The sequence below is a fragment of the Microtus oregoni genome, unplaced genomic scaffold (assembly GCF_018167655.1).
Source record: "Microtus oregoni isolate MIOR12 unplaced genomic scaffold, Mior012 000012F_ref0000307, whole genome shotgun sequence".
Lineage (NCBI taxonomy): Eukaryota > Metazoa > Chordata > Mammalia > Rodentia > Cricetidae > Microtus > Microtus oregoni.
This window is the reverse complement of record NW_024543071.1, coordinates 15,961,720-15,983,404: the sequence shown is the minus strand read 5'-3', so window position 1 is coordinate 15,983,404 and position 21,685 is coordinate 15,961,720. Positions and strand designations below refer to the sequence as shown.

At 54.1% G+C, this 21,685-nt stretch overlaps 3 protein-coding genes across 9 annotated transcripts; 2 read left to right on the top strand and 1 right to left on the bottom strand.

Annotated features, from left to right (window-relative positions):
- Window positions 1-1,159: 1,159 nt before the first annotated feature.
- Window positions 1,160-2,073, bottom strand: Mrpl43 (mitochondrial ribosomal protein L43). The gene is made up of 3 exons (XM_041661494.1): window positions 1,897-2,073; window positions 1,694-1,800; window positions 1,160-1,580 (listed from the first exon to the last, which is right to left on the bottom strand). The coding sequence occupies exons 1-3, from the start codon at window positions 2,025-2,027 to the stop codon at window positions 1,339-1,341; spliced, it is 480 nt and encodes a 159-aa protein (XP_041517428.1). The 5' UTR covers window positions 2,028-2,073; the 3' UTR covers window positions 1,160-1,338.
- A 73-nt stretch (window positions 2,074-2,146) lies between these two features.
- On the top strand, window positions 2,147-8,260 carry Twnk (twinkle mtDNA helicase). 2 transcript variants are annotated; one of them, XM_041662018.1, is made up of 6 exons: window positions 2,147-3,092; window positions 3,231-3,957; window positions 4,713-4,953; window positions 5,401-5,508; window positions 5,749-5,890; window positions 7,166-8,260. In XM_041662018.1, exons 1-6 carry the CDS (start codon window positions 2,715-2,717, stop codon window positions 7,484-7,486), a joined length of 1,917 nt encoding a protein of 638 aa, XP_041517952.1. In that variant the 5' UTR covers window positions 2,147-2,714; the 3' UTR covers window positions 7,487-8,260. The 2 variants fall into 2 exon arrangements, with proteins under 2 accessions (XP_041517952.1, XP_041517951.1); XM_041662017.1 differs by having other exon boundaries at window positions 2,147-3,957.
- A 1,897-nt stretch (window positions 8,261-10,157) lies between these two features.
- Window positions 10,158-21,565, top strand: Lzts2 (leucine zipper tumor suppressor 2). Of its 6 annotated transcripts, XM_041660662.1 has the most exons (7): window positions 10,158-10,234; window positions 10,630-10,769; window positions 15,562-15,711; window positions 16,244-16,693; window positions 17,986-18,645; window positions 19,086-19,343; window positions 19,946-21,565. In XM_041660662.1, exons 4-7 carry the CDS (start codon window positions 16,286-16,288, stop codon window positions 20,636-20,638), a joined length of 2,019 nt encoding a protein of 672 aa, XP_041516596.1. In that variant the 5' UTR covers window positions 10,158-10,234; window positions 10,630-10,769; window positions 15,562-15,711; window positions 16,244-16,285; the 3' UTR covers window positions 20,639-21,565. The 6 variants fall into 6 exon arrangements, with proteins under 6 accessions (XP_041516596.1, XP_041516595.1, XP_041516593.1 ...); XM_041660661.1 differs by lacking the exon at window positions 15,562-15,711 and having other exon boundaries at window positions 10,630-10,759; XM_041660659.1 differs by lacking the exon at window positions 15,562-15,711.
- Window positions 21,566-21,685: the final 120 nt, after the last annotated feature.

Here is a 21,685-nt window from a genome sequence, read left to right as displayed (position 1 = left end):
ATTTTTTTTAAGATGTATGTATGTATGTATGTATGTATGTATGTATTCAGTGTTCTGCCTGCATGTATCCCTGCAGGCCAGAAGAGGGCACCAAATCTCATTACAGATGGTTGTAAGCTCATGTGGTTTCTGGGAATTGAACTCAGGAACTTTGGAAGAGCAGGCAAAGCCATCTCTCCAGCCGAAGGGCTTATTTCTGTACAGAGAATTTGGGTTAGGAGTGCAGTTAGGACTACAGAAAGCTTGTTATCTGGGACCTGCTCTGGGAATCTGAGGCACATTGCTTCTGACACTAACCACTGAAAAAATTTATGTTCTGCCTCTGGTTTTAGAGTCAAAAGTAGAGCTTATGCATAAAATACGCATGCATTTTGAGCCAGGCACAGTGGTCCACATGCCTTTTAGTTGCAGCACTTGGGGGTGGGTCTCTGATTTCAAGGCCAACCTGGTCTACACAGTTTCAGGACAGCCAGAACCACATAGTGACACTCTGTCTTGAGGGGGTAAAAAAACACCCTTTGAAGCATGACCCTGAGGGGCTGGAGAGATGGCTCAGATGGTTAAGAGTACTGGCTGCTCTTTCAGAAGATCCAGGTTCAATTCCCAGAACCTACAAGGAGGCTCACAACTGTAACTCCAGTTCTAGGGCACCTTCCGCCATTTTCTGGCCTCCAGGGGCATTCTCCGTCTGGTGCAGACATACAAGCGGGCCAAACACCCATACATATGATAAATAAATAAACCTCCAGATGTGGTCTTAGGTAAGTTTTAATGACTTCAGTTTCCTTTTTTCCTGTTTGTTTTTCCAGACAGGGTTTCTCTGTAGCTTTGGAGCCTGTCTTGGAACTTACTCTGTAAACCAGGCTGGCCTCAAACTCAGAGATCCGCCTACCTCTGCCTCCTGAGTGCTGGGATTAAAGGTGTGAGCCACCACTACCACCCGGCGACTTCAGTTTTCCAATCTGCACACAAACACTCACAGATATAAGGTGACTTGCCCAATGCCAGGCCACAGCAAGAGCAACAAGCATCATGGGTTCTTCAGAAGTCAACCTTGACTTCACTGCGTTTTGAAATCATAATTTTGATTTCAGAAAACGAGGACCCCGTACAGCACTTGGAAGCCTTCTTACATTCCAGTTGCAGGAGGCCAACAGAATCAGAATGAGGGTATTCATTAGGTCACTGTATCTAGCAGTGGGCAATGGTAGCAGTCAGCTTTTCTTTATCCCGGGCCACGCCCCCTCCCCATCCCGGTAGGTTCCATTTATTTGCCAGAGCTTGAAATCCGAAAAGAGGAACCAATGCCATCGCTTCCACGGTCCAAAGCCTGGTTCTTTACTGTGCTTGTTCCAAAGCTGCAGCAGGATCCTGGAGTTCTCTGGGCCGCAGCCCGCTGAGGGCTGTCCGTTTGTTGGTGAAGGGGTGCCACTGGCCCTGGATGCTAGGGTTGTCGGTGTGGAAGGGCTTGCGGATGCGGATCACATCCAAGCCGGACTGGTTCGCCAGCTTCTGCACCAGTGACGTGATCTCCTCCACCGACTTGCTGTTGACATTTTCCTCGTGTACGGTCCCGTTAACTGGCAGAGGGACGTGGGAATGAGTGGAAACCGTCAGGTCGGAAGTCAAAACAAGAAGAACCCGGCGGGCAAGCGAGGATCCCGCCCTGCCGCCCCAGCGAGGCCCCACTTACGGTATTCGGCCACTATTCTAGGCACCGCACACGGCCGTGGGTTCACGTAGATTACGACCCCTGGGTTCCGTCGGGCGAAGTCGGTCACTTCACGTTCCACGAACTCCCTGCGAGGCCCAGCGAAGGTGAGAGCGGTGACCCGGACCCAGTCCCGTCGTTCCCCGCGCCCCCTACCCCGATCCTCCCGCTCCCGTGGGCCTCACCTGGCGCCGCGGGACGAGGGCGCATCCCGACTGAGGCTGAGGCTGAGGCGCTGCAGTTGCTGTACGTAGCGACCCAGCCCGTTATGGAGGACGCTCGTCAAGAAGCGGCTCGGGGTCCCGCGCGCGGTCATGGCTACCGCTTGGCAGCCTGGACTGCCAGAGGGCGGGCGGGACTAACCAGAGACTTCCGGTTCTGGGTTCACGGGCTTCCCGGAGAGTTTTGCTTCCGAGGTCACAGCGAGTGGCGCGTGCGGGCGACCCACGTTGCGGGCGAAAGGGTAGAAAGGAGAACTGGGGGCGGGAGCGTGGGTGTCCTGGAGCGCGGGGTAGAGCCCGGGGGGCAGTGAGAGCGCCGGGCTTCAGCTGTGACCTTCAGCTGGGTGGAGGGTTCCCAGTGAGAGTTAGGAGCCGAGGAGAACGCCTGTTGTTGGGGTTCAGGCAGGATGCAGAGGGCTGTAGAGATGAGGATGGCGAGGAGAGTCCGTGGAGGGGTGTAGAGGTGAGGAGATGAGACCGAGAAGCCGTCTAGAGGGACCGTAGAGGGTTCCAGAAGTGAGCTGGTAGCGAGAAGTTGTAAAGAGAGGGACCGAGACGTGAAAGGGTCGTGTAGCTGAGCAGAGATGTGAAGTAGCAATGTACAGGCACCAAGGGGATTGAGAAGGGTGTCGGTAAGGCAGCGGTTTGAGGGGCGATAGAGAGAAGCCAGCTATCGGAAGTCCTGGGGGTGCTCTGTGGAAGGCTCCTAGGGTCTAGCCTAGTGAAGGCGGCACACCAGACACCAAAAGTTTTGGCAGTAGAGGCATCCCACTCTATTAGGAATGTGGTTCCTGCTGCGATGTACTTACCCCTTCCGAATCTTGCTGCCTCTGCGAGGGGAGTGGGTGAGTCGGAGGGGCCTGCCCCGAAGCTTGACCCCAGGCCCTCCTCGCAGAAGGTACAGGAAGGAGGCGCTCCCAGCCTTAGAGGTGCCAGTGTCGCCTGTGACTACAACTGAAATCCGCCAATATTTACGGGCGCATGGGATCCCGTTCCAGGATGGCCACAGTTGCCTTCGAGCACCAAGCCCCTTTGTTGGGTCTTCAGATATCAAAAACCAGAAGGATTCGACCGCTTCCTTCTGCCTCTTCATTGACAAGACCACAGGACACTTTCTCTGCATGACTAGCCTAGCAGAAGGGAGCTGGGAAGACTTCCAGGCCAGTGTGGAGGGACGAGGGGATGTGGCCAAAGAGGGAATCCTGCTTACTGAGGGCCCGGAAGCTGAGGACAGAGAGGAGGTCCTGAGAATCTGGAACCGAGCTATCCCTCTCTGGGAGCTACCTGATCCTGAGGAGGCCAAGCTGGCTCGTGTGATGTTTGGCCTATCCAAGGTGTCAGATGACACGCTCAGGAGGTTCAGCGTCCGCTATCTCCGATCTACTCGAAGTTTGGTCTTCCCTTGGTTCACCCCTGGGAGTGCAGGATTACGCGGCCTGAAGCTACTAGGGGCTGAAGATCAGGGGAATGGAGTACAGTATGTGGAGACCACCATTCCCCGGCCTGGTGTCTACCACAACCTATTTGGACTACCACTGATTGGCCGTCGGGATGCGGAGGTGGTCCTCACGAGCCGTGAGCTGGACAGCTTGGCCTTGAGCCAGTCCATGGGGCTGCCCACCCTTGTCCTACCCAGAGGAACGGTCTGTTTACCCCCACCTTTACTCCCTTACCTTGAACAGTTCCGTCGAATTGTATTCTGGCTAGGGGATGACCTTCGGTCCTGGGAGGCCGCCAAACTGTTTGCCCGAAAACTCAATCCCAAGCGATGCTCTTTGGTGAGGCCTGGTAACCAACAACCTCGTCCGCTGGAGGCCTTAAACCAAGGCTTAAGTCTTACTCGTATTCTCCGTACTGCGCTCCCTGCCTGGCACAAGTCTATTGTGTCTTTCCGGCAGCTCCGGGAGGAGGTTCTAGGAGAGCTATCAAATGTGGAGCAAGCGGCTGGGGTCCGCTGGAGTCGCTTCCCAGACCTCAATCGTCTGCTGAAGGGGCATCGCAAGGGCGAGCTCACGGTGTTTACAGGTGACTCACTAGGAAATCACTATTTTGGGAGCTGGAGAGATGGCCTAGTACTTAAAAGCACTGGCTTCTTTGGCAGAGGATTCGAGTTCACTTCCTAGCACCCAGACAGCAGCTCACAACTGTCTAGCTGCAGTTCCAGGGGGTCTGATGCCCTCTTCTGACCTCTGAGGACCCCAAGTATGCATATGATGTACAGACATACAGGAAGATGAAACACTTATACCCATAAGATAATGTTAAAAAAAAATCAGTTTTACAACTGGGCAGTGGTGGCATATGCCTTTAATCCCACTATTTGGAAGGCAGAGGCGGGCAGATCTCTGAGTTCAAGGCCAACCTGGTCTACACAGAGAGTTCCAGGATAGCAAAAGCTGTTATACAGAGAAACACTGCCTTCAAAAACTGTTTTGGGTTAAGGGTTAGACCATAAAGTGACAAAGGTATGTGGGTTTTGGCCACTGACTGTGTTCAATTTATTTATTCTTTTTAGGTTTATTTATTATGTTATGAATGTTTTGCCTGCATGTGTGCATTGCGCAACATGTGTACCTTGTGTCCTCAGAGGCCAGTAGTCATAAGCCTTGGAACTGGACTTACAGATGGTTTGTAAGCCATCAGATGGGTGCTAGGAATCAAATCTAGGTCTCCTGCAAGAGCAACAAGTGCTCTTAAGTGCTGCTGCATCTCCAGCCCCCACGGGCAGTGCTAAAAGGAGACTTCCCTCCTAACTCAGAGCTCTGTCTATCCCCCTATAGGGCCAACAGGGAGTGGAAAGACAACATTCATCAGTGAATATGCCCTGGATTTATGTACCCAAGGGGTGAACACACTTTGGGGTAGCTTTGAGATCAGCAATGTGAAACTAGCCCGGGTCATGCTGACTCAGTTTGCCGTGACGCGGCTAGAAGAGCAGCTGGACAAGTACGAAGAGTGGGCAGACCGCTTTGAAGACCTGCCTCTCTACTTCATGACCTTCCATGGGCAGCAGAGCATCAAGTAAGATCTCCAAAGGCCACTTACTTTTTAAAAAGTAGTCTTGAAATATTAATTAATTAATTAATCTGTTTATCTATCTATCTGTTTACTTGAGACAGGGTCTCTCTAGGTAGCTCTTACTGCCCTAGAACTCACTCTGTAGACCAGGCTGACTTCAAACTCACAGAGATCCACCTCTTTCTCCCTTCAGAGTGCTGGGATTAAAGGCGTGCACCACCATGCCTGGGCTTTCATTTTTGAGAGATCCCAATACATTGTGTTTTTATTCCCTTTCCAGCCCCCGTGAGAGTACTTTCCCAGTCTCCTTAGACAGGCTTGCAGTTTCCAAAGAGTGGGAAGTCAGAAGAGCATGTGATACCAGCGTTTTCCAGTGCAAGCTCTTCTCCCTGCAGGGGGTCCTGAGGCTGCTTGTAGTTGATTGTTTGAATCGCTGCTGCTCTGTTCCAGGTCTGTAATAGATACAATGCAGCACGCTGTCTACGTCTATGATGTTTGTCATGTGGTCATCGACAACTTGCAGTTCATGATGGGCCATGAGCAGTTCTCTTCTGACAGGTGAGTTCTTCCTGTCTAACTCCAGCGCACTTGTCCTGTCGTGAAGCTGACCTCTAGGGACAATCATAGTCCTGTTACTTTCTGAGAGGTTGTGCAGGGGGAGTTGTCCAGGGACCTGAGTATGAGTCCTTAAGCAGAAGAGAGTTGTGTAGGGCTGGGATCGTTTGTATGGAACGACTGGCTCAAGAGTTTGTGTATTTTCCACCCAATAACTTCTTTTATTGCTGAATTTCATTGCAGGATTGCAGCTCAGGACTACATCGTTGGAGCCTTTCGGAAGTTTGCGACAGACAACAGCTGCCACGTGACTCTGGTCATTCACCCACGGAAGGAGGATGACGACAAGGAGCTGCAGACAGCTTCCATTTTTGGTTCAGCCAAGGTGAGTCGGCTTTCAGGCACTCAAGCTCTGAGAAGTTAGAGAGCAGGCGTACCTAGAGACAGTCTTCCTTCAGCCTTAGTTCCTCAGGACTGCCCTGAAAAAGCAGGAGGCAGCACTTCTGGGGCTGTGACATGAGGAATACATGGGCCAGGAATACAAGGGATCGTAGCTGGTTCTTTGCCATCTGGGAGCTCACATCTGTTAGTAGGGAAAAGAGTGACGTCATCATTGCAGCTCAGTGGGGTGAGAGCTATGATAGGCAGCACGAATACATGGTGAGCAGTCTGCGTCATCCTGTGACATCTGGGGAGACTTCTCGGTGGCTGTACTGAGGTTTCCAGACAGTAAGTATCAGATTATCAAATAAGGGAAGGCCTCCTGGGCCTCAGGACCAGCTCCATCCCGAAGCCTCCAGTGGTATACTAAATTCCTTTTACATGTCAGGCCTGAGCTAGGCAAGGGGAGTTCAGGTTGAGGAGCAAAAATATGTTGCTTTGGAACAAGAATAATGCAGAAGTTTAAAAAAGAAAATTGGTGGTACTATCTTTAGAAGATCAAAAGCGGTCCTTGGGGAAGTAACAGATGATTGGTAAGAATGTGCTGGGTAGATATAGGATAATCCACTATAGAGGAGAGACATTGCAGGCAGAGGGAGCAACACAAAGTCTGAGACAGCAGCAAGCTGGTTACGAGGCTGGGATAGTCAGCAGCTCTAACATCAACTGGGATTCATTGTTTAAAGAGCTTGGTGATAGGGGGTACTTTTTCCATTCCCCATTATTTAAAAAAAAATGTGTAGGGGCTAGAGAGATGGCTCAGTGGTTAAGAGCACTGACTGCTCTTCTAGAGGACCCAGGTTCAATTCCTAGCACCCAATGGCAGCTCATGTCTGTGACGCCAGTTCCATGGGATCTGGCATTCTAATACATACCTACAGGCAAAATACCAATCCATATAAAATAAAAATAAAGTTTAGAAAAGTTTGTTTAATGTGTATGGGTATTTAGCCTGCATGTTTATCTTTGCATTACATGCATGTTGGTGTCCGCAGAGGCCAGAAGGTGGCATTGGATTTCCTGGGACTAGAGTTACAGACGTTGTGAGCTACCATTTAGATGCTGAGAATTGAACCTGGGTCCTCTGGAAAGCAGCCAGTGTTCTTAGCCACTGGATCATCTCTTCAGCTCCACCTTTTCCTTTTTGTGCCTCTCCTCCATGAACCCTCAACCTTCCTTTTACTTGTATGTCTTCTTTCTCCTACCCTTTCTCCTGCAGGCAAGCCAAGAAGCAGACAATGTTATGATCCTGCAGGATAGGAAGCTGGTGACTGGGCCAGGGAAACGGTATCTGCAGGTGTCCAAGAATCGCTTTGATGGAGATGTAGGTGTCTTCCCACTGGAGTTCAACAAGAGTTCCCTTACCTTCTTCATCCCACCGAAGAGTAAAGCCCGACTCAAGAAGATCAAGGATGACAATGGACTAGTGACCAAAAAGCCCTCTTCTGGCAAAAAAGGTGGTGGGCACCAGAACTCTGAGACTTGCTTAGGCCAGGACCCCAATCCCTACCAGCCAGATAGCACCAAGTCCTCAAGGTGAAAGCAGTGCATAGCTGCTTGCTAGCTAACAGGAGCTTGATGGCCCAGGCTAACACAGAGTCTTAGCCTTCTGCTAGGACTCCTCTCCCATATAGTCCTGAGCTGTGGAACCTTCCCAGCCTAGGGCTGGGTTCTGTGATAACAAAATTTAACTCAGCAGTTATTGGGGGCCTCCTGCTGTTTTTTTTATAGTTTATTTTTATATATAGCACAGAAAAGGCAAGGTCTGTCTCCAAAGAACCAGCATTTTGGTGACAGGAACGAGACAAAGTGAAGAACGCTAGACTGCTCCAGCCAGTTTTCGTTAAGCAGTCTAAAAAGGTGTGTGAGCAGAGTGCATGTGAGAACTAAGAGAAGGCCCTGGGAGCCGCTGGGGAAAGGATCCAAGCAGAGAAGCGTACTAAAACCCAAGGTGGGAGTGAGCAGGTCAGACAATGAGGGCAGGCCTTGAACTGCCCTACAACAGGAGGCTTCTTGCTGAAAGTCAGCATCCAGGCATTCAGAGACAGAGTGATGCAGTGGACACCAAGTGCCTCTGCTCTCTGCTCTTAGAGCCAGGCATGATCTGATCCTAGGTGCTTATCCCTGTATTCTCGGCCTCAAAGATGGGAGCTTCCTCCCAGTGGACTGTATCACAGTAGAACCATGGAAAGTTCTGTGAGCCCTCGGTGCCTACCCCCTGGATACTGACTCCATTGTGTGCTGCCTCCGACAGCTGGAGTAAGGACTCTGGAGCCTTCTCCAGATTGAATGAAACATTTCAGTTGTCTTTGTTTCCGTGCCTTTTTTCCTTTGTCCACCAGATGTCTCCCCAAACTAACTCGATTTCCTCTCAGAACAGATCTTTCCCCCACTTTAGCCTTTCCCGGCCCACTTCCAGCAGGGAGAAGTACAGGATCTTCACATTCCACCCCTAAACATAGACCTTCCCTAGGCATAGGGAGACAGGGTGGTGGGTTAGCTTACCTGAGGACAGCATAACATTCCTAACCCCTAGTGTGGGTCAGTGGACCACATACCAGCTGTCCTTCCTCCTGAGAGCCATTCACAACTCTCAGAGTAGACTCAAGAATGAGCCCTAGCTGGGTGTGGTGGTGAATGCTTTTAATTCCTGCACCTGGGAGGTAGAGGCAGGAAGATCAGGAGTTCAAAGCTCCCCTAAGCTACACAATTCAAGGCCAGCTTGGGCTACTAAAATCCCATTTCAAAAACACAGTGGGCTTATTCTTGTCTCTAACCCTCTACCCTCGGCGTTTCCCTCTGGAAACCTCCCATTTCTCCCTGTGTGCTAGAACTGGGGATTTGTTGAAAAATGCAAAGTCTGGAGGTTTCTTTCTTCCCTGTCTTCACGTTTGCTGTTCTGGAGTCTGTTGGGATGTGGATGCCCCAGTGTAAGGAGCACTACACAGGACTGGAAGAAGTGACCCACTGACTGCCGGGCATATTGCTAAATGACCTTTTTATCTTATTTCCTCTGATACCCTGAAGTACCAATTTCAAGATGCTCAGATTGGGGGTGCTGGAAAGCCTCTGCTTCAGGTATAGGGGAGATAATTTTACTCCCTTTTCAAGTCAACCCAAGAGGAAGCTTTTAGAACTAGAGGGAAGAGTCCAGGGTTTCCTAAGAACTCTAGCCATAAAAAGCTGAAGCAAATTTTTGCAAAGCTGTTGTTGGTGGGGAAGAACCTAGGGCTGGGGGTAGCTCCTCCAGGGTCTGCCTTCTTGGGGGTCTCTCCCAGACTGGCTGGAGCCAGGCCTCTCTAATCCTGCAGTAATCATTCCCAGCAGTTGGCTGCTCTGGGCCTCATCCAGGGTCTGAAATGTTTAAATCAGCCATGCCTTCCAGATGTACAGAACGGGACCATTTGTACCTCTTAAGGGCATGGACTCCATAGTCTGCTCGTCCTAGAATGCCTGATTTGCTCTCAAAACCCTTCACTTAGGAGCTTGTGCGGGCTGCACAATCAGCAAGGAGAAACAGATACACATTTGCCTGTTTGACTTGCTCCACCCTCCAAGCAGACACCCCCACACAGCTCAAACCAGAATGATGAGGAGGAGGAGGGGAAGCTAACACACCCGGTACACAAACACATTCCACTCCATACCTGCCTCAAACTCCCCACAGCGAGAGCTGACACCAGGTCTGTTCAGGAGCTGTTGGAGCCTAGAAGGCAGGAAGAGGTCAGTCCCTATGTCCTGCGTGTAAAGTCCCGAGGAGCCACTTTCTATCCACACACTCAAAGAAAGCGGCTTGAGGCAAATCACCTGGGAGGAGACATGTGATTCTGTGTTTAGTTGACTTAAGAATGTCCCAGAGACCTGGACAGGTCTGGCTCAGAAGGGTCAAATTAGAACTGTAGCTGTGGCATGGCTGTCAGGAGGGGCAGCTTTAGGTCTTCAGCAGCTGTTACTGGGGGTGGGTTGGAGAGGAGACCAAACTCACCTTGGTCTCCTGCAGTCCAACTACACAGTCAGTGGGTACAGCTCAGATAACTTTAAAGTTAAGCCTTTCTACAGTGTACCTGGTGTGCCAGGGAGGAAGGCAGCCATTGGTACCTCCCTGAAACACAGGCCAACTTCCTGTTTGTGCCTGTGGGTGGACCTTAGGAGTCTCAGGGAAGCCTAGCCATGCCCTATAGGGGGCCAACACAAGCAGTTTTCTCACCTGGTTTGATAACTACTCCAGAGAAGAGGGCTATTTCTGCTAGGACAGTCTCAGAAAGCCCCGGTGTGCGTGGGCGTGTGTGTAAGTGTGAGTTTGTGTGGGGGGAAGGTTTATGAAACCCGAGAGTTCTTTGTCTGCCTCACAGGGATTTTCCCTCTTCTGGTTGTGGGCAGAGTGGACCAGATTGAGTTCCCTACGGAGCAGGAGAGGTGACAGAGAAAAGCTTTATGGCTTTAGTTAAGGCAGCCAGGTAGCTTAGCCGTCGGTCATATCTGTTCTCCCCCCTAGGTCAAAAGTCAGTATGCTGTGCAGTCAAAAGGCCAGAGCTTAGACCACCGTCAGGCCTCTTTTGGGCTGGGTACTGGGTCGGACTACTTTTGGGTTGGTACTAGGTTGGTTGTTGGGGGTGCGGGGCAGACCACTCCCCTCTCTGGGTGGGGGGGCGCGGCTTCAGCCGCCCCGCCCCACTCTTCCAGGTCCGGCCTGGCGGGAGCCGGGAGCGCGGAGCCGGGAGCCCGGAGAGGGCTGGAGATCCAGAGTTCTCTCGCAGCGAGGAAGTAGGCACGCTGGAGCCGGAGCCCGGCCAAAGTGGGAGCAGCGGCGCAGGTGACGCTGGGTGAGTGGTGGGGTGGAACGGGGTGCAGGAACTCCGGCCTCCCGCACATCCTCGCTCTGGAGAGAACTTTCCCCATTTTGAGAAACGGGATTGGGATGAGGAAGGGCTCCGCACTCTATGGAGCGCAGGCGAAACCTAAATAGCAAAGGGACAGGGAAACTCACACAGGCGCACCAACATACACTCTTGCATAGATCCATGCACTCGCCGAGGACGCGAACACACGTGCGCTCAGGAAAGGACCAGCAGAGCGAGATCCCGTAGCAGTCCCAGAGACAGTGCCACCGGCCCGGGGACTGAGTTTTTCTGCCCGAGGCTGAGGGAAAGGGGCCACCCCGAAATTGTCGGCGGGGGCGGGCGGGGTTTGTCGCATCAGGCGGTTCCAGCTTCCCGGCCGCTTGCCTGCAGGTGAAGACCAAGGCGTAAACAGGCGCTGAGCACGTGACTGCTTCGCAGACCGGTGGGCAGTGCTCCCCCAACCCTGTCTAGGCAGGGATGCCCCTCTCATCCACCTCTCCCCCACTTCTGGCTTGTGTGTTTCGCCGTGTACTGGGCTTTATTCCGTACTTCACCTGGAATGGCGATAAACCCACTCACCCAGAATGGGAGCTTAACGCCCCCGGGGGCTTGGGTGGTACAGGAGGCCGGGAGACTGTTGGATGGGGTGGGCTTACTTGGACTCTTTGCCTTCCTCCTCACTAACACATTCTCGGAACCCGCATCCTTGAAAGGTATCCGAGAGAGGGCCTTGATGGCCCTGGACAGCTGCCCTGGTCTCATGGCCTCATACACCCAGCTCCGGGAGCAGCTGACCATAGGTCCTCTTCCTCCCACCACCAAGACCTGCAGGACTGGGCACAAAAAGCCCACCCATGCAAGAGGAACAGTCTCCTCTCGCCCCTCACCCCACGCCACGGAGAATGCATAAGAGTAAAGATAGCCTTAAACCCTGATGGGAGTTTGCCTTCACTAGGAGGAAGAAGGACCAGATCCCCTTCTCAGAAAATGAAGGAGGGGGCTGCTGCCATAGGCCTCTCTCCCTTGCCGGCCCCCACCCTTCATCCCCCACCCCTCACCCCGCCACACGCTGAGCCCAGCTGCTGCCTGAGATTCTGGGCAGGCGGCCAGAAAGGGGAGGAGGCTCTCCGTGCCCCAGGAGGCAGGGATCAGGGCAAGGCCAGAGGCGGGGGTCTCTGCTAGGGGAGAGGGGTTCAGTCTCTCCTTAAGAAGCTGAGGGACTGGAGTGAGCCTGAGGGTGGCTGGGCTGTGTTTCCCTTTCCAGGGAAAAAGAAAGAAAAACAACCCTTTCCATGGGAGCTAAAAATAGAGCTGAGAGCCGGCCAGGCTGTGGCCTGGCGAGGGGGGGGGGGGGAATGCTTCTTCCTGGGGCTGAGCCTTGCTCTGGCAGGCCTTGGCCCTGGGGGGCGGGGGGGGGCAGCGGGGAAGGGAGGGTGGCCTTGCCAGAGGATGTGAATGTCAGCTGACCTGACCAGGTCACAGAGACCCCCTCAGGGAAAGTGGGCAGTTTGCGAATATGATGTAAGAAGTTGTCTGAGTGGCTGAATACCGCCGGCTCTGCATAGCAGAGGGTTGGTTGGGAGACTAAGTATATTTTAAGACTGTGGCTGGATGCAGGGGACGGTTGTGGAGGGTGCGCGACAGGCATGAAGCACCAAGTCTTCTGCGAGTTGGCCCGAAGGATTATGGAATGAAGGAATATGGAACCACGTGATGGATGAGCCAGTTATTGTGGCTGCCTGAGACAGAATGTGGGAAAGGTCGTGTGGGTGTTAAGACTGTTGTTTTCGAAAGGGTAAAAATATTTGTGACCCTGAGAAAGACTTTGGGATGTCTGCTGTGGAGCCAGTGTAGGTTTGAACCATTCATTCTTGTGATTATTGGGGGCCAGGCCCCTCCCCTTTGAGCAGCGCGACCTCATAGCAAATGACCCCAAGTTAGGCTGGAGAGCCTGGAGCCACGCCAGGGACAAGCCGAGACCCCTCGGCCTGAGGGCGCTGCGCTGGGAAGGGAGTGGGATTGGTTGGGGGCTTTGGGCGGGGGGGGGGGGGGGGGGGGGGGGGGCGGTGGCTGATAAGTTGCTGGAAGGAGCCGCCAGGTGGCGCCGCTTCTGCAAATCCTAGTGTGTGACCTCCAAGCCTTCTGGGGGTGGGACAGACAGCGACCGAGCCAGTCCCTCAACTTGTGCCCGGGAGCCGGCAACCGGAGAGGGACGGCTGACCCTCGGCCTCCTCTTGGACCGGGAAGCTGGAGACTGGGGAGGGAAGCTTCGTCTAGAGAAGGGGAGGGGGAGGGGCGGGCGCCGCGCCTTGGCTCTTTGTGCTGGAACAATGACCAGCTGCCGCCGGCCCTCGGGCCCCGGCAGGGACAGACGATGACCCGCTCGACGAATCTCGAGCCGACCGAGTCACCCAACACAAACGCAGTTGTGGGGCCACTCTGGGAGGGATCCTGGGCGCCACCGTGCAGCCCCTGCGTGCGCCCTGGCGAGCACGCGTGACGCGGGGTGCTTGCGCGTATCCGCGCCCGGGGCGGGGACGCCCCTCGGACCCCTCCCCCGCTCCGCGCGCACCGCCCACTCGGGCCGGGCGGGGGCTGGACGGGGCCGGGGGCGCCGGCTAGGCGGAGGCGGGGCCGGGCCGGGCAGCTCCGAGTGGCCGCGCGCGGGCTGGAGCGGGCGGCGCGCCTGTGGAGTGCTAGGGCGGCCCGGGGCTGAGCATGGAGCAGCGCGGCGGAGGTGAGGGGGCCAGGGCTCAGGGTGCCCCAACTTCTAAGCGATGCGGTCTGGTGGGGAGGTGGCATTCCACAGACGGCCCCAGTTCATGGAAGGAGCGGACAGTTGTGGGTGGGCCGGGATGGGGGGGGACTCCCGGCTTTCAGGCTCGGAAGGGGAACTCGTGATCCCAGACCGGATCCCGCTTGACTGGTCTCTGGAGTTTGTGTGTGTTTGTGGGGGGGACTTTCCCCAACTCTCCAACCCCCAACCCTGAGGTCAGAGAGTTGGGACCTGGGCCAGACTCGTCTCAGGCCTTGGCGCCGCCCCAGGCTTCAGGACCCCCAGCCCGCTGCGGGGTTGGGGGGGGGTGCAGGGGTCTGTGTACCAGAGTCATAGGTCAGGGAGTGCTGGGAGAACCAGGGGTTCATTTTTCCCACAACCACAAACGCATTTCTCAAAATGGAGCCGCTTGCCCCTCCTTCTCTCTTGGGCCTCAAGAGCGGGAGTCAGGCTGGCTAGGCCTGGCTTTCCAGACTCCTGGCCCTCAGAGCCCAGCTTTACATCCCTCTGGCTTTAGGGGCCCTTGCCTGCGTGGCTTCGACGACCCTAACTCATGGGTCTGCCTCTAGCTCCCCATGCCTGAGCCTCTTGGCCCCTTTGTCTCTTGACTTCTGGTCTCTGTCTCTCTGAGTGACTACTGCGGCCTTTGCCCTTGCTTCTGGGTCTCACTCTCTGTGTACCCCGGAGTGGGGAACTATAAACAGGGGTGCCAGCGCATTCCCACTCTTGGCTCCACAGTGTGGACCCACTCTATCCCCGAACTGAACCTTGTGGGGTCAATCTCAGCTCCTAGCCCTACAGAGAGATGTGTGATTGCTCCTGGATCCAGTTCACTTACCACCCTAGCTCCCAGCAACTCCTTCCTTAGGCTGGACTTCTGTGATTCCTGGTGTCTTAAAACTTGGGGACACTTAATGGGGAGCAGTACCGAAAAACCAGATGGGGCAATGGGGTCAGAACTGTGGGTTCACCTTTCCTATCACCTTTAAGTTTGGGGGAGAGGGGAAGGTCTTAAAAAGGGGGGGACTGGCTTCTATCCACCCATGTGGTCTTGAATGTCACCCAGGTCCCAACCTCCCTCCAGGAATGCTCACTCATACAGATTATGCCAAATGTGCTTTTCACACACCGTCCTTTCCGTTCACACGCTTGTGTAAGATATACACATAGTGATTCGTGTTATCCGTCCTGGCAGAAATGAAGTTGTTCTATAGGGACACTTGTCTCTCAATCTTTGGGAGACAATGCAACCCAAAGGCTTGAGGATTTCCCTAGGAATTCCATACTGAGAGAAGAAAATGGCTATTGAGGCTGGGTGACTTCATCTGACTTGGGACATAGACTCCACTTTTGGTGATATTCACACAAAAACTCACATATATGTGAACAAACTGGTCTATCTATCCAAACTTTTTTTTTTTTTGGTCATATCGTCACATTCAGACCCCACAGATTCATTTGTTACACATACATTAATAACTTTTGTGTACTTTCTAAGTAATAAAACTCAGTTTTGTAAGACATAAGAAGTCATACATATATCTGGCTGTGGTTTTACAAAGTTTAGAATCCCAGGATTCTGAAAGCTGAGGCAGGAGGATTCATGAGTTTGAGGCCTGCCTGTGCTACATAACCCAACTGTTTTAGTCGTGTTCCCCACATCACACACACATGTATGTACTGACAGCCATCTAAACACACATTCACCCTCTGCATATTTCCACGCATGCTGTTCATTTTTATGTTCCTGTTCATGTGCTCACACCCACAAGTAAGTGCACGCACTCGTATGGAATTCTCTGTCCCCTCTTGGCCCCTGCTCCACATGATGACTTCAGCAGATGCTTAAGTCTTGGTCATCAGCAGCCTTGGGACTGGGAGAGAGTTCCGGGTGGAGGCCTGCTGTCCATTCCAGGAAGGGGCAAGCCTGGGGGAAGTGGAACCATCTTACTGAGATCCTCCCAGGGGTGGTAATGGGCTTCTGCTCAAATCCCGTAGGGGTGCTCTGAAGATCAACTAAAGCGGGAAGGTTTGTAAAGGTGGACACTTGGACAGGCCCTATATAGGCTCCCTTAGTCCTAACTGAGTGGATGGCAGAAGCTAGGAGTTGTCATGGAAACAAGTGTAACCAGCATCAACCTCTGGGAGGTAGGAGACCCCAGAGGGCACCTGTGGGTTCCTAAGGCCTCTAAGATTTCCTGTTTGGCCAGCTCCACCCTTGCCGCCTCTGTGTCTGGGAGAAACTGAGGCCCAGCAGTGGGAGGCTGGACACTGCCTGGCTTTGGCTCTTTGTTCCTTAATCACCACCTGGCTGGTGATTGCATCCCTGACGTGTCCTCTGCCCAAACAGCCTAGGAATGAGGCCAGCTGTCCCAGGAGAGTAGGGACCTGTACTAGGAGCTAGTAGTTAGGATCTCTGTCCAATCCGTGGCTTGACCTTCACAGGGGAGGCAGATTTGGGCTTAAGACTGGGTCTTTCCTGGCAGAGAACCTGCATAACCTCCTAGGTCTCCCATTCCTTCATCGACTCTGGTTGAATTATTCCTTAGCCTTGTCCAGACTAGAGTTAGGAAGTGTTACTGTGTTGGGAGTGCTCTGTCTGGAGGAGGGGGTCAGGAGAAGGCCTGTAGGGGGAGAGTACTCAGGTGCAGGGACTCTGACACCCATGCCCTGCTCGCAGGTTGCCCTGGAGGCCCCTGGCCAGGCCTGAGCCTCTGCCACCATGGCCATTGTGCACACTCTGCCAGTGCCACTGGAGCCCGCACGTGAGACAGCCACTGCCCCACAAGCTCCAGCAATGGGTAGCGTGAGCAGTCTTATCTCAGGCCGGCCCTGCCCTGGGGGATCTGCTCCTCCACGCCACCATGGTGTCCCTGGGCCCACCTTCTTCCGCCAGCAGGATGGGCTGCTACGGGGTGGCTACGAGGCTCAGGAACCACTCTGCCCAGCTGCGCCACCCAGGAAGGCTGTCCAAGGCACCAGCTTTACCTATATCAATGAGGACTTCCGGACAGAGTCACCTCCCAGCCCAAGCAGTGATGTTGACGATCCCCGAGAGCAGCGGGCAAACAATGCCCACCTCCGTGGGCCCCCACCAAAGCTCATCCCAGTCTCTGGAAAGCTGGAGAAGGTAAGAGCCAGTCCTCTTGGGAGGATCTGGGTGGAGTCAGGAGCCCCTTAGGGAAGCTAGAATTTGCATATATAGAGCAAAGAATGTGGGCTCAGGAACTATCACCCTGGCCAAGTCCCATTTCTGTGTATAGTTACTGTTATAGGCTAATTTTTGTAGGTTCCTGTTAGAATTAGTACTTAGCATAGTACCCAGCACCTTCAAGCCAACGATATTAGTTGTGTTGATTATTTCTCTACATAGCCCTGGCTATGCTGGAACTTACAATGTAGACCAGGCTGGCCTCCAGAGATCTGCCTGCTTCTGCCTCCTGAGTCCCTGGATTAAAGGCGTGCACCACATCCAGCCTAGTTGCTTCAGCTGTTACTGCACAGATGGGAGTGTGTCGAGTGTCTTTGGGCAAAGCCTTTTTTGCTTGCATGGCTATTGTAATGATTAAAAAAGAGCACTTTGAATTACTTAACATAAGTGGACATTTAGGAGGCCTGTTGTTAGTGGGAACAATTGTTTTTACTTTATAGGGGTTGAGGGCCCTGTGTGGGAAGGGTGGAAAATCTGACAGGGTTTTGAAAGATCAAGGTTTGGGGCTTAAAGAGATGAGGAGATGGCCCAGTGGGTGACATGCCTGCTGTACTAGCATAAGGACCTAAGTTCAAAGCCCCAGCACCCATGTAAAGAGCTGGACATTACGTCTCAGGACTGTGAGGCAGAGACTCGCAGACCCTGGGACTTGCTGGTCAGTCAGTCTAGCTGAATTGGTGAGCTCCAGGGTCAGTCAGAGACTTATCAAAAATTGGGGAAAGCAACCAAGGCAGGCTCCTGACTTTCACATCTGGCCTCCACACACGGGCACCGGTGTGTGCACAGACAGGTAGATTAGCGTTTTGAAAGACCAAGCAAGCAAGCTGGGCTTGGTATCTCACACCGGTAATCCCACTCTTTAACAGGCAGAAGCCTTGCTTGTATTCAGGGCTAGCCCTGTGGATACATAGTGAGTTCCAGGCCAGTAGAGTAAAACCCTGCCTCAAACCACTAACAAAAATAAAAAAATTAAAAAAAAGAAAAGGGCTGGAGAGATGGCTCAGCAGTTAAGAGCCATTGCTTACTCTTCCAGAGGTCCTGAGTTCAATTCCCAGCAACCACATGGTGGCTCACAGCCATCTATAATGAGATCTGGTGTCCTCTTCTAACATGCAGGCAGGACACTATACATAAATCTTTAAAAAAAAAAAAAAGAAAAAGAAAGTGATCGTGCAGATTAGCCTCACGTGTCACGTGGTCCCTCGTTTCAGAACATGGAGAAAATCCTGATCCGGCCAACAGCCTTCAAGCCAGTGCTACCCAAACCTCGGGGGGCACCATCCCTACCTGGCTTCCTGGGTCCTCGAGCTGCTGGGCTGTCTGGGAGTCAGGGCAGCCTGACACAGCTGTTTGGGGGGCCAGCCTCCTCCTCCTCTTCCTCTTCCTCCTCTGCTGCTGACAAGCCCTTGGCACTGAGTGGCTGGGCTAGTGGCTGCCCATCCGGGACACCGCCAGACTCTGGTCGCAATTCTTTATCCAGCTTGCCCACCTACAGCACCGGGGGTGCTGAGCCAACCACCAACTCTCCAGGTGGGCACCTGCCCTCCCACGGCCCCAGCCGAGGGTCACTGCCTGGTCCAGCCCGAGGGGTCCCTACTGGGCCCTCCCACTCGGACAGTGGACGATCCTCCTCCAGCAAAAGTACGGGTTCCTTGGGGGGCCGTGTAGCTGGGGGTGTCTTGGGCAGTGGTGCCCGGGCTTCCCCTGGCAGCAGTTCCGGTGGAGACCGCTCTCCGCCCCCTCCGCCCCCTCCGCCCCCTTCGGATGAGGCCTTGCTACACTGTGTCCTGGAAGGGAAACTTCGAGACCGAGAGGCAGAGCTGCAGCATCTGCGGGACGGTATGGAGGAGAGTGAGGCTACCGTGTGTCAGGTGCGGCCCAAGGCAGTCCTGGGTGGTGTGGTGGAGTATCCAGAGGCCGAGGGACCCACTCTTGAAGCATTGCTGTTGGGGAGGGAGAGGATGGAGACCTTCTGTGACACCCCCAAGGTTTTTAGCTTAACCTCCGAAGGAGTAAGGAGACAGGGTTTGTGAATTGGATCCAGCACTGGCTCGGAGCGTCTGTTGAAGCTTGAGCAAGTTTCTTAACCTCACCAAACCCCAGTTTCCTCGTCTAAATGGGGATAGTTCTGACTCCCTAGGGGGATTATTAGGAAGGGTTGTATTAGTGCTTGCTTTTACTGATGTCATAATACGCTGGATTTGTGTGCTCTTCCCTCCTTCAGCCCAGGCAGGGAGTCACCCAAGCACGAGAGGCTAGAGCTCAGGATCCGAAGCACCTGATGGTTTCTCGCCTGCCTTCTTTTCTCTAGGCGTTTGGAGCGCGGCAGAGGCACTGGCCACGGGAGCGGGAGGACTGTGCAGCCCAGGCGCAGCAGGCCACACAGCGTGTCCAGCGGGCTCAACAGCTACTGCAGCTGCAGGTGTTCCAGCTGCAGCAAGAGAAGCGCCAGTTGCAGGATGACTTCGCACAGCTGCTGCAGGAGCGAGAGCAGCTGGAGCGCCGCTGCGCTACCTTTGAGCGGGAGCAGCGGGAACTCGGGCCGCGGCTGGAGGAGACCAAATGGGAGGTACGCAAGATTCGGTGCTGAGCAGGTTGGAGGGGCCACACTCTATGACCCCGGGGAGCTACTCGAGAGGGTCTGCACTTCCTCATCCTTCTGGGTTGGGATTTTCTTGTGCCTCCATGTTGGACCTCACGGGTCTTGTCTGGTGCCCACAGAGCTAGTGGCATCTTTGCCTTCTCTATTAGGCTGGTACTGTCAATACCTCCATGAATGAGGAAACCCGAGTCAGAAAGGGCTGGAGCCTAGAGTTAAACTAGCAGGAACTGGGACGAGATACAAACCCAGGCAGCTGGTTTTTAATGCCTGTTCTTACCCAAGGTGCCTTTCTTCCCCACTCCACTCCTGCAGTACCTGCCATCCTCTCCCGGCCTAGGCAGTGCCTAGGTGTCAGGATACCAGCATGGAAGAGAGAGGATCTGGGTTTCTTCTCTCCTTTCCCCTCTTACTAGAGTGTAACTATGAGTGTGTCACTAGGCTCGCATCCTGCTGGGCCTCTGTGGAAAGCAGGGAGATAGCATCTCCTCTCCTTGAATGCCCAGCGTGGTACCCAGGGCTCAATATCCAGAGAGGCCTTACCGTCCTTCCTCGCTACTCTCGACCCACAGGTGTGCCAGAAATCCGGTGAGATCTCCCTGCTGAAGCAGCAACTGAAAGAATCTCAGGCGGAGCTGGTACAGAAGGGCAGTGAGCTGGTGGCACTGCGCGTGGCCCTTCGAGAGGCCCGGGCTGCCTTGCGGGTCAGTGAGGGTCGGGCCAGGGGCCTGCAGGAGGCAGCCCGAGCTCGGGAACTCGAGCTAGAGGCCTGCTCCCAGGAGCTACAGCGGTACCGCCAGGAGGCTGAGCGGCTCCGGGAGAAGGCTGGGCACTTGGATGCTGAGGCAGCGGGACTCCGGGAACCCCCTGTACCCTCCGTGCCCCCGGCCACCACTGACCCTTTCCTCCTGGCAGAGAGTGATGAGGTTAAGGTGCAGAGGGCAGCAGCTGGGGCAGGGGGGAGCCTGCGGGCTCAGGTGGAACGGCTGCGCCAAGAGCTACAGCGGGAACAGCGGCGAGGAGACGAGCAGCGCGACAGCTTTGAGGGCGAGCGGCTGGCCTGGCAGGCGGAGAAGGAGCAGGTGATCCGCTACCAGAAGCAGCTGCAGCACAACTACATCCAGATGTACCGGCGCAACCGGCAGCTGGAGCAGGAACTGCAGCAACTCAGCCTGGAGCTGGAGGCCCGTGAGCTTGCTGACTTGGGCCTGGCTGAGCCAGCCCCCTGCATCTGTCTGGAGGAGATCACTGCCACTGAAATTTAGAGCTTTGCAAGGGGAGAGCCACAGGACCACCTGGGTCCCCGGATCCACTGAGCACTCCAGGTCCCAGAGCCAAAGGGCCTCTGCCAAGCGTTCGGGTGGCCTTGTGACTTGAGTTCCGTTTCGCTGTCACCCAGAGGCTCCTACCCACACCACCATTTCACTCCCGGGCTGTCAGCGCCACTGCCAGCCTTGTTTGCCCACAGATGTTTGCGGGGCTACCCCATCTCCACATTCTACCTGCCTGAAGCCAGAGAGAGCCAGATGGCACCAGCTGCTCCAGATGTGCCTGCCCCCAACATGCCCACGAGGAGGGGCGGGGCTAGGACTGGGGTCTGATCCCTATGTCCAGCTCTGCAAGCCCCTTCTGGGCTGAGGGGGCTGAAGTCAGACCAAAGGAAGAACCCAGCAATGTCTTGTTTATTTGTGTTTGTGACCAAGCAGCCCCTCCTGTTACCAGGTTTATGGCCTCATTTTCACTTGTATATTTTTCACATGTAAATTTCTTGTACAAACCCAAAGAAAACATTTAAAAAAAATTGTTTTTTTAAAAAAGTATGCTGGATAAAGAACCACAGGGAACTTGTTTGACATCTGTCCGGGAACATCTGTCCCCTCTGCTTGCTGGCTCCTCCTCGACCTCATGAAGTTCTTGCAGGGAGGAAGGGTGATAGGGTTAACCCAGCGGAGTCAGAGGTCCTCGTGGATCACAACGTGAGTCTTAACCAGGTTTGAGGAGTTAGAAAAGCTTTCCATCCTGTTCTTTGCACCGAGTGCTGCTTGAGACTGGGGAATGGATGCAGTGACCTCCTTGAGGACCCTCAGAGTATGGGAAGCCAGAGGCATCATCAGCCTCACAACTTCAGACTTGAGGTTCTCTGTCCCCTCACTGTGAAGCGGTCCAGGACCAGGGAATGCAAATGACACACAGTTGCCCACTAGAACCTTGTCCTTGGACATCCGCCTCCAAAGGCCAGAGCCTTTCTGAGAGCCGCAGTGGATCAGAGCCACCGTGTGCTCCCAGCAGGCGGGCGGGCAGATAGGACAAAG

Excerpts from the sequence above, each read along its gene's own strand:
- Mrpl43 (XM_041661494.1), bottom strand. The coding sequence starts at position 2,027 with ATGACCGCGCGCGGGACCCCGAGCCGCTTCTTGACGAGCGTCCTCCAT. Across the intron at positions 1,801-1,896 it reads CCCTCGTCCCGCGGCGCCAG|GGAGTTCGTGGAACGTGAAG; the intron begins GTGAGGCCCACG and ends TGGGCCTCGCAG. Across the intron at positions 1,581-1,693 it reads TAGAATAGTGGCCGAATACC|TTAACGGGACCGTACACGAG; the intron begins GTAAGTGGGGCC and ends TCCCTCTGCCAG.
- Twnk (XM_041662017.1), top strand. The coding sequence starts at position 2,715 with ATGTGGTTCCTGCTGCGATGTACTTACCCCTTCCGAATCTTGCTGCCT. Across the intron at positions 4,954-5,400 it reads CATGGGCAGCAGAGCATCAA|GTCTGTAATAGATACAATGC; the intron begins GTAAGATCTCCA and ends GCTCTGTTCCAG. Across the intron at positions 5,509-5,748 it reads GAGCAGTTCTCTTCTGACAG|GATTGCAGCTCAGGACTACA; the intron begins GTGAGTTCTTCC and ends ATTTCATTGCAG.
- Lzts2 (XM_041660661.1), top strand. The coding sequence starts at position 16,286 with ATGGCCATTGTGCACACTCTGCCAGTGCCACTGGAGCCCGCACGTGAG. Across the intron at positions 16,694-17,985 it reads TCTCTGGAAAGCTGGAGAAG|AACATGGAGAAAATCCTGAT; the intron begins GTAAGAGCCAGT and ends CCCTCGTTTCAG. Across the intron at positions 19,344-19,945 it reads TGGAGGAGACCAAATGGGAG|GTGTGCCAGAAATCCGGTGA; the intron begins GTACGCAAGATT and ends CTCGACCCACAG.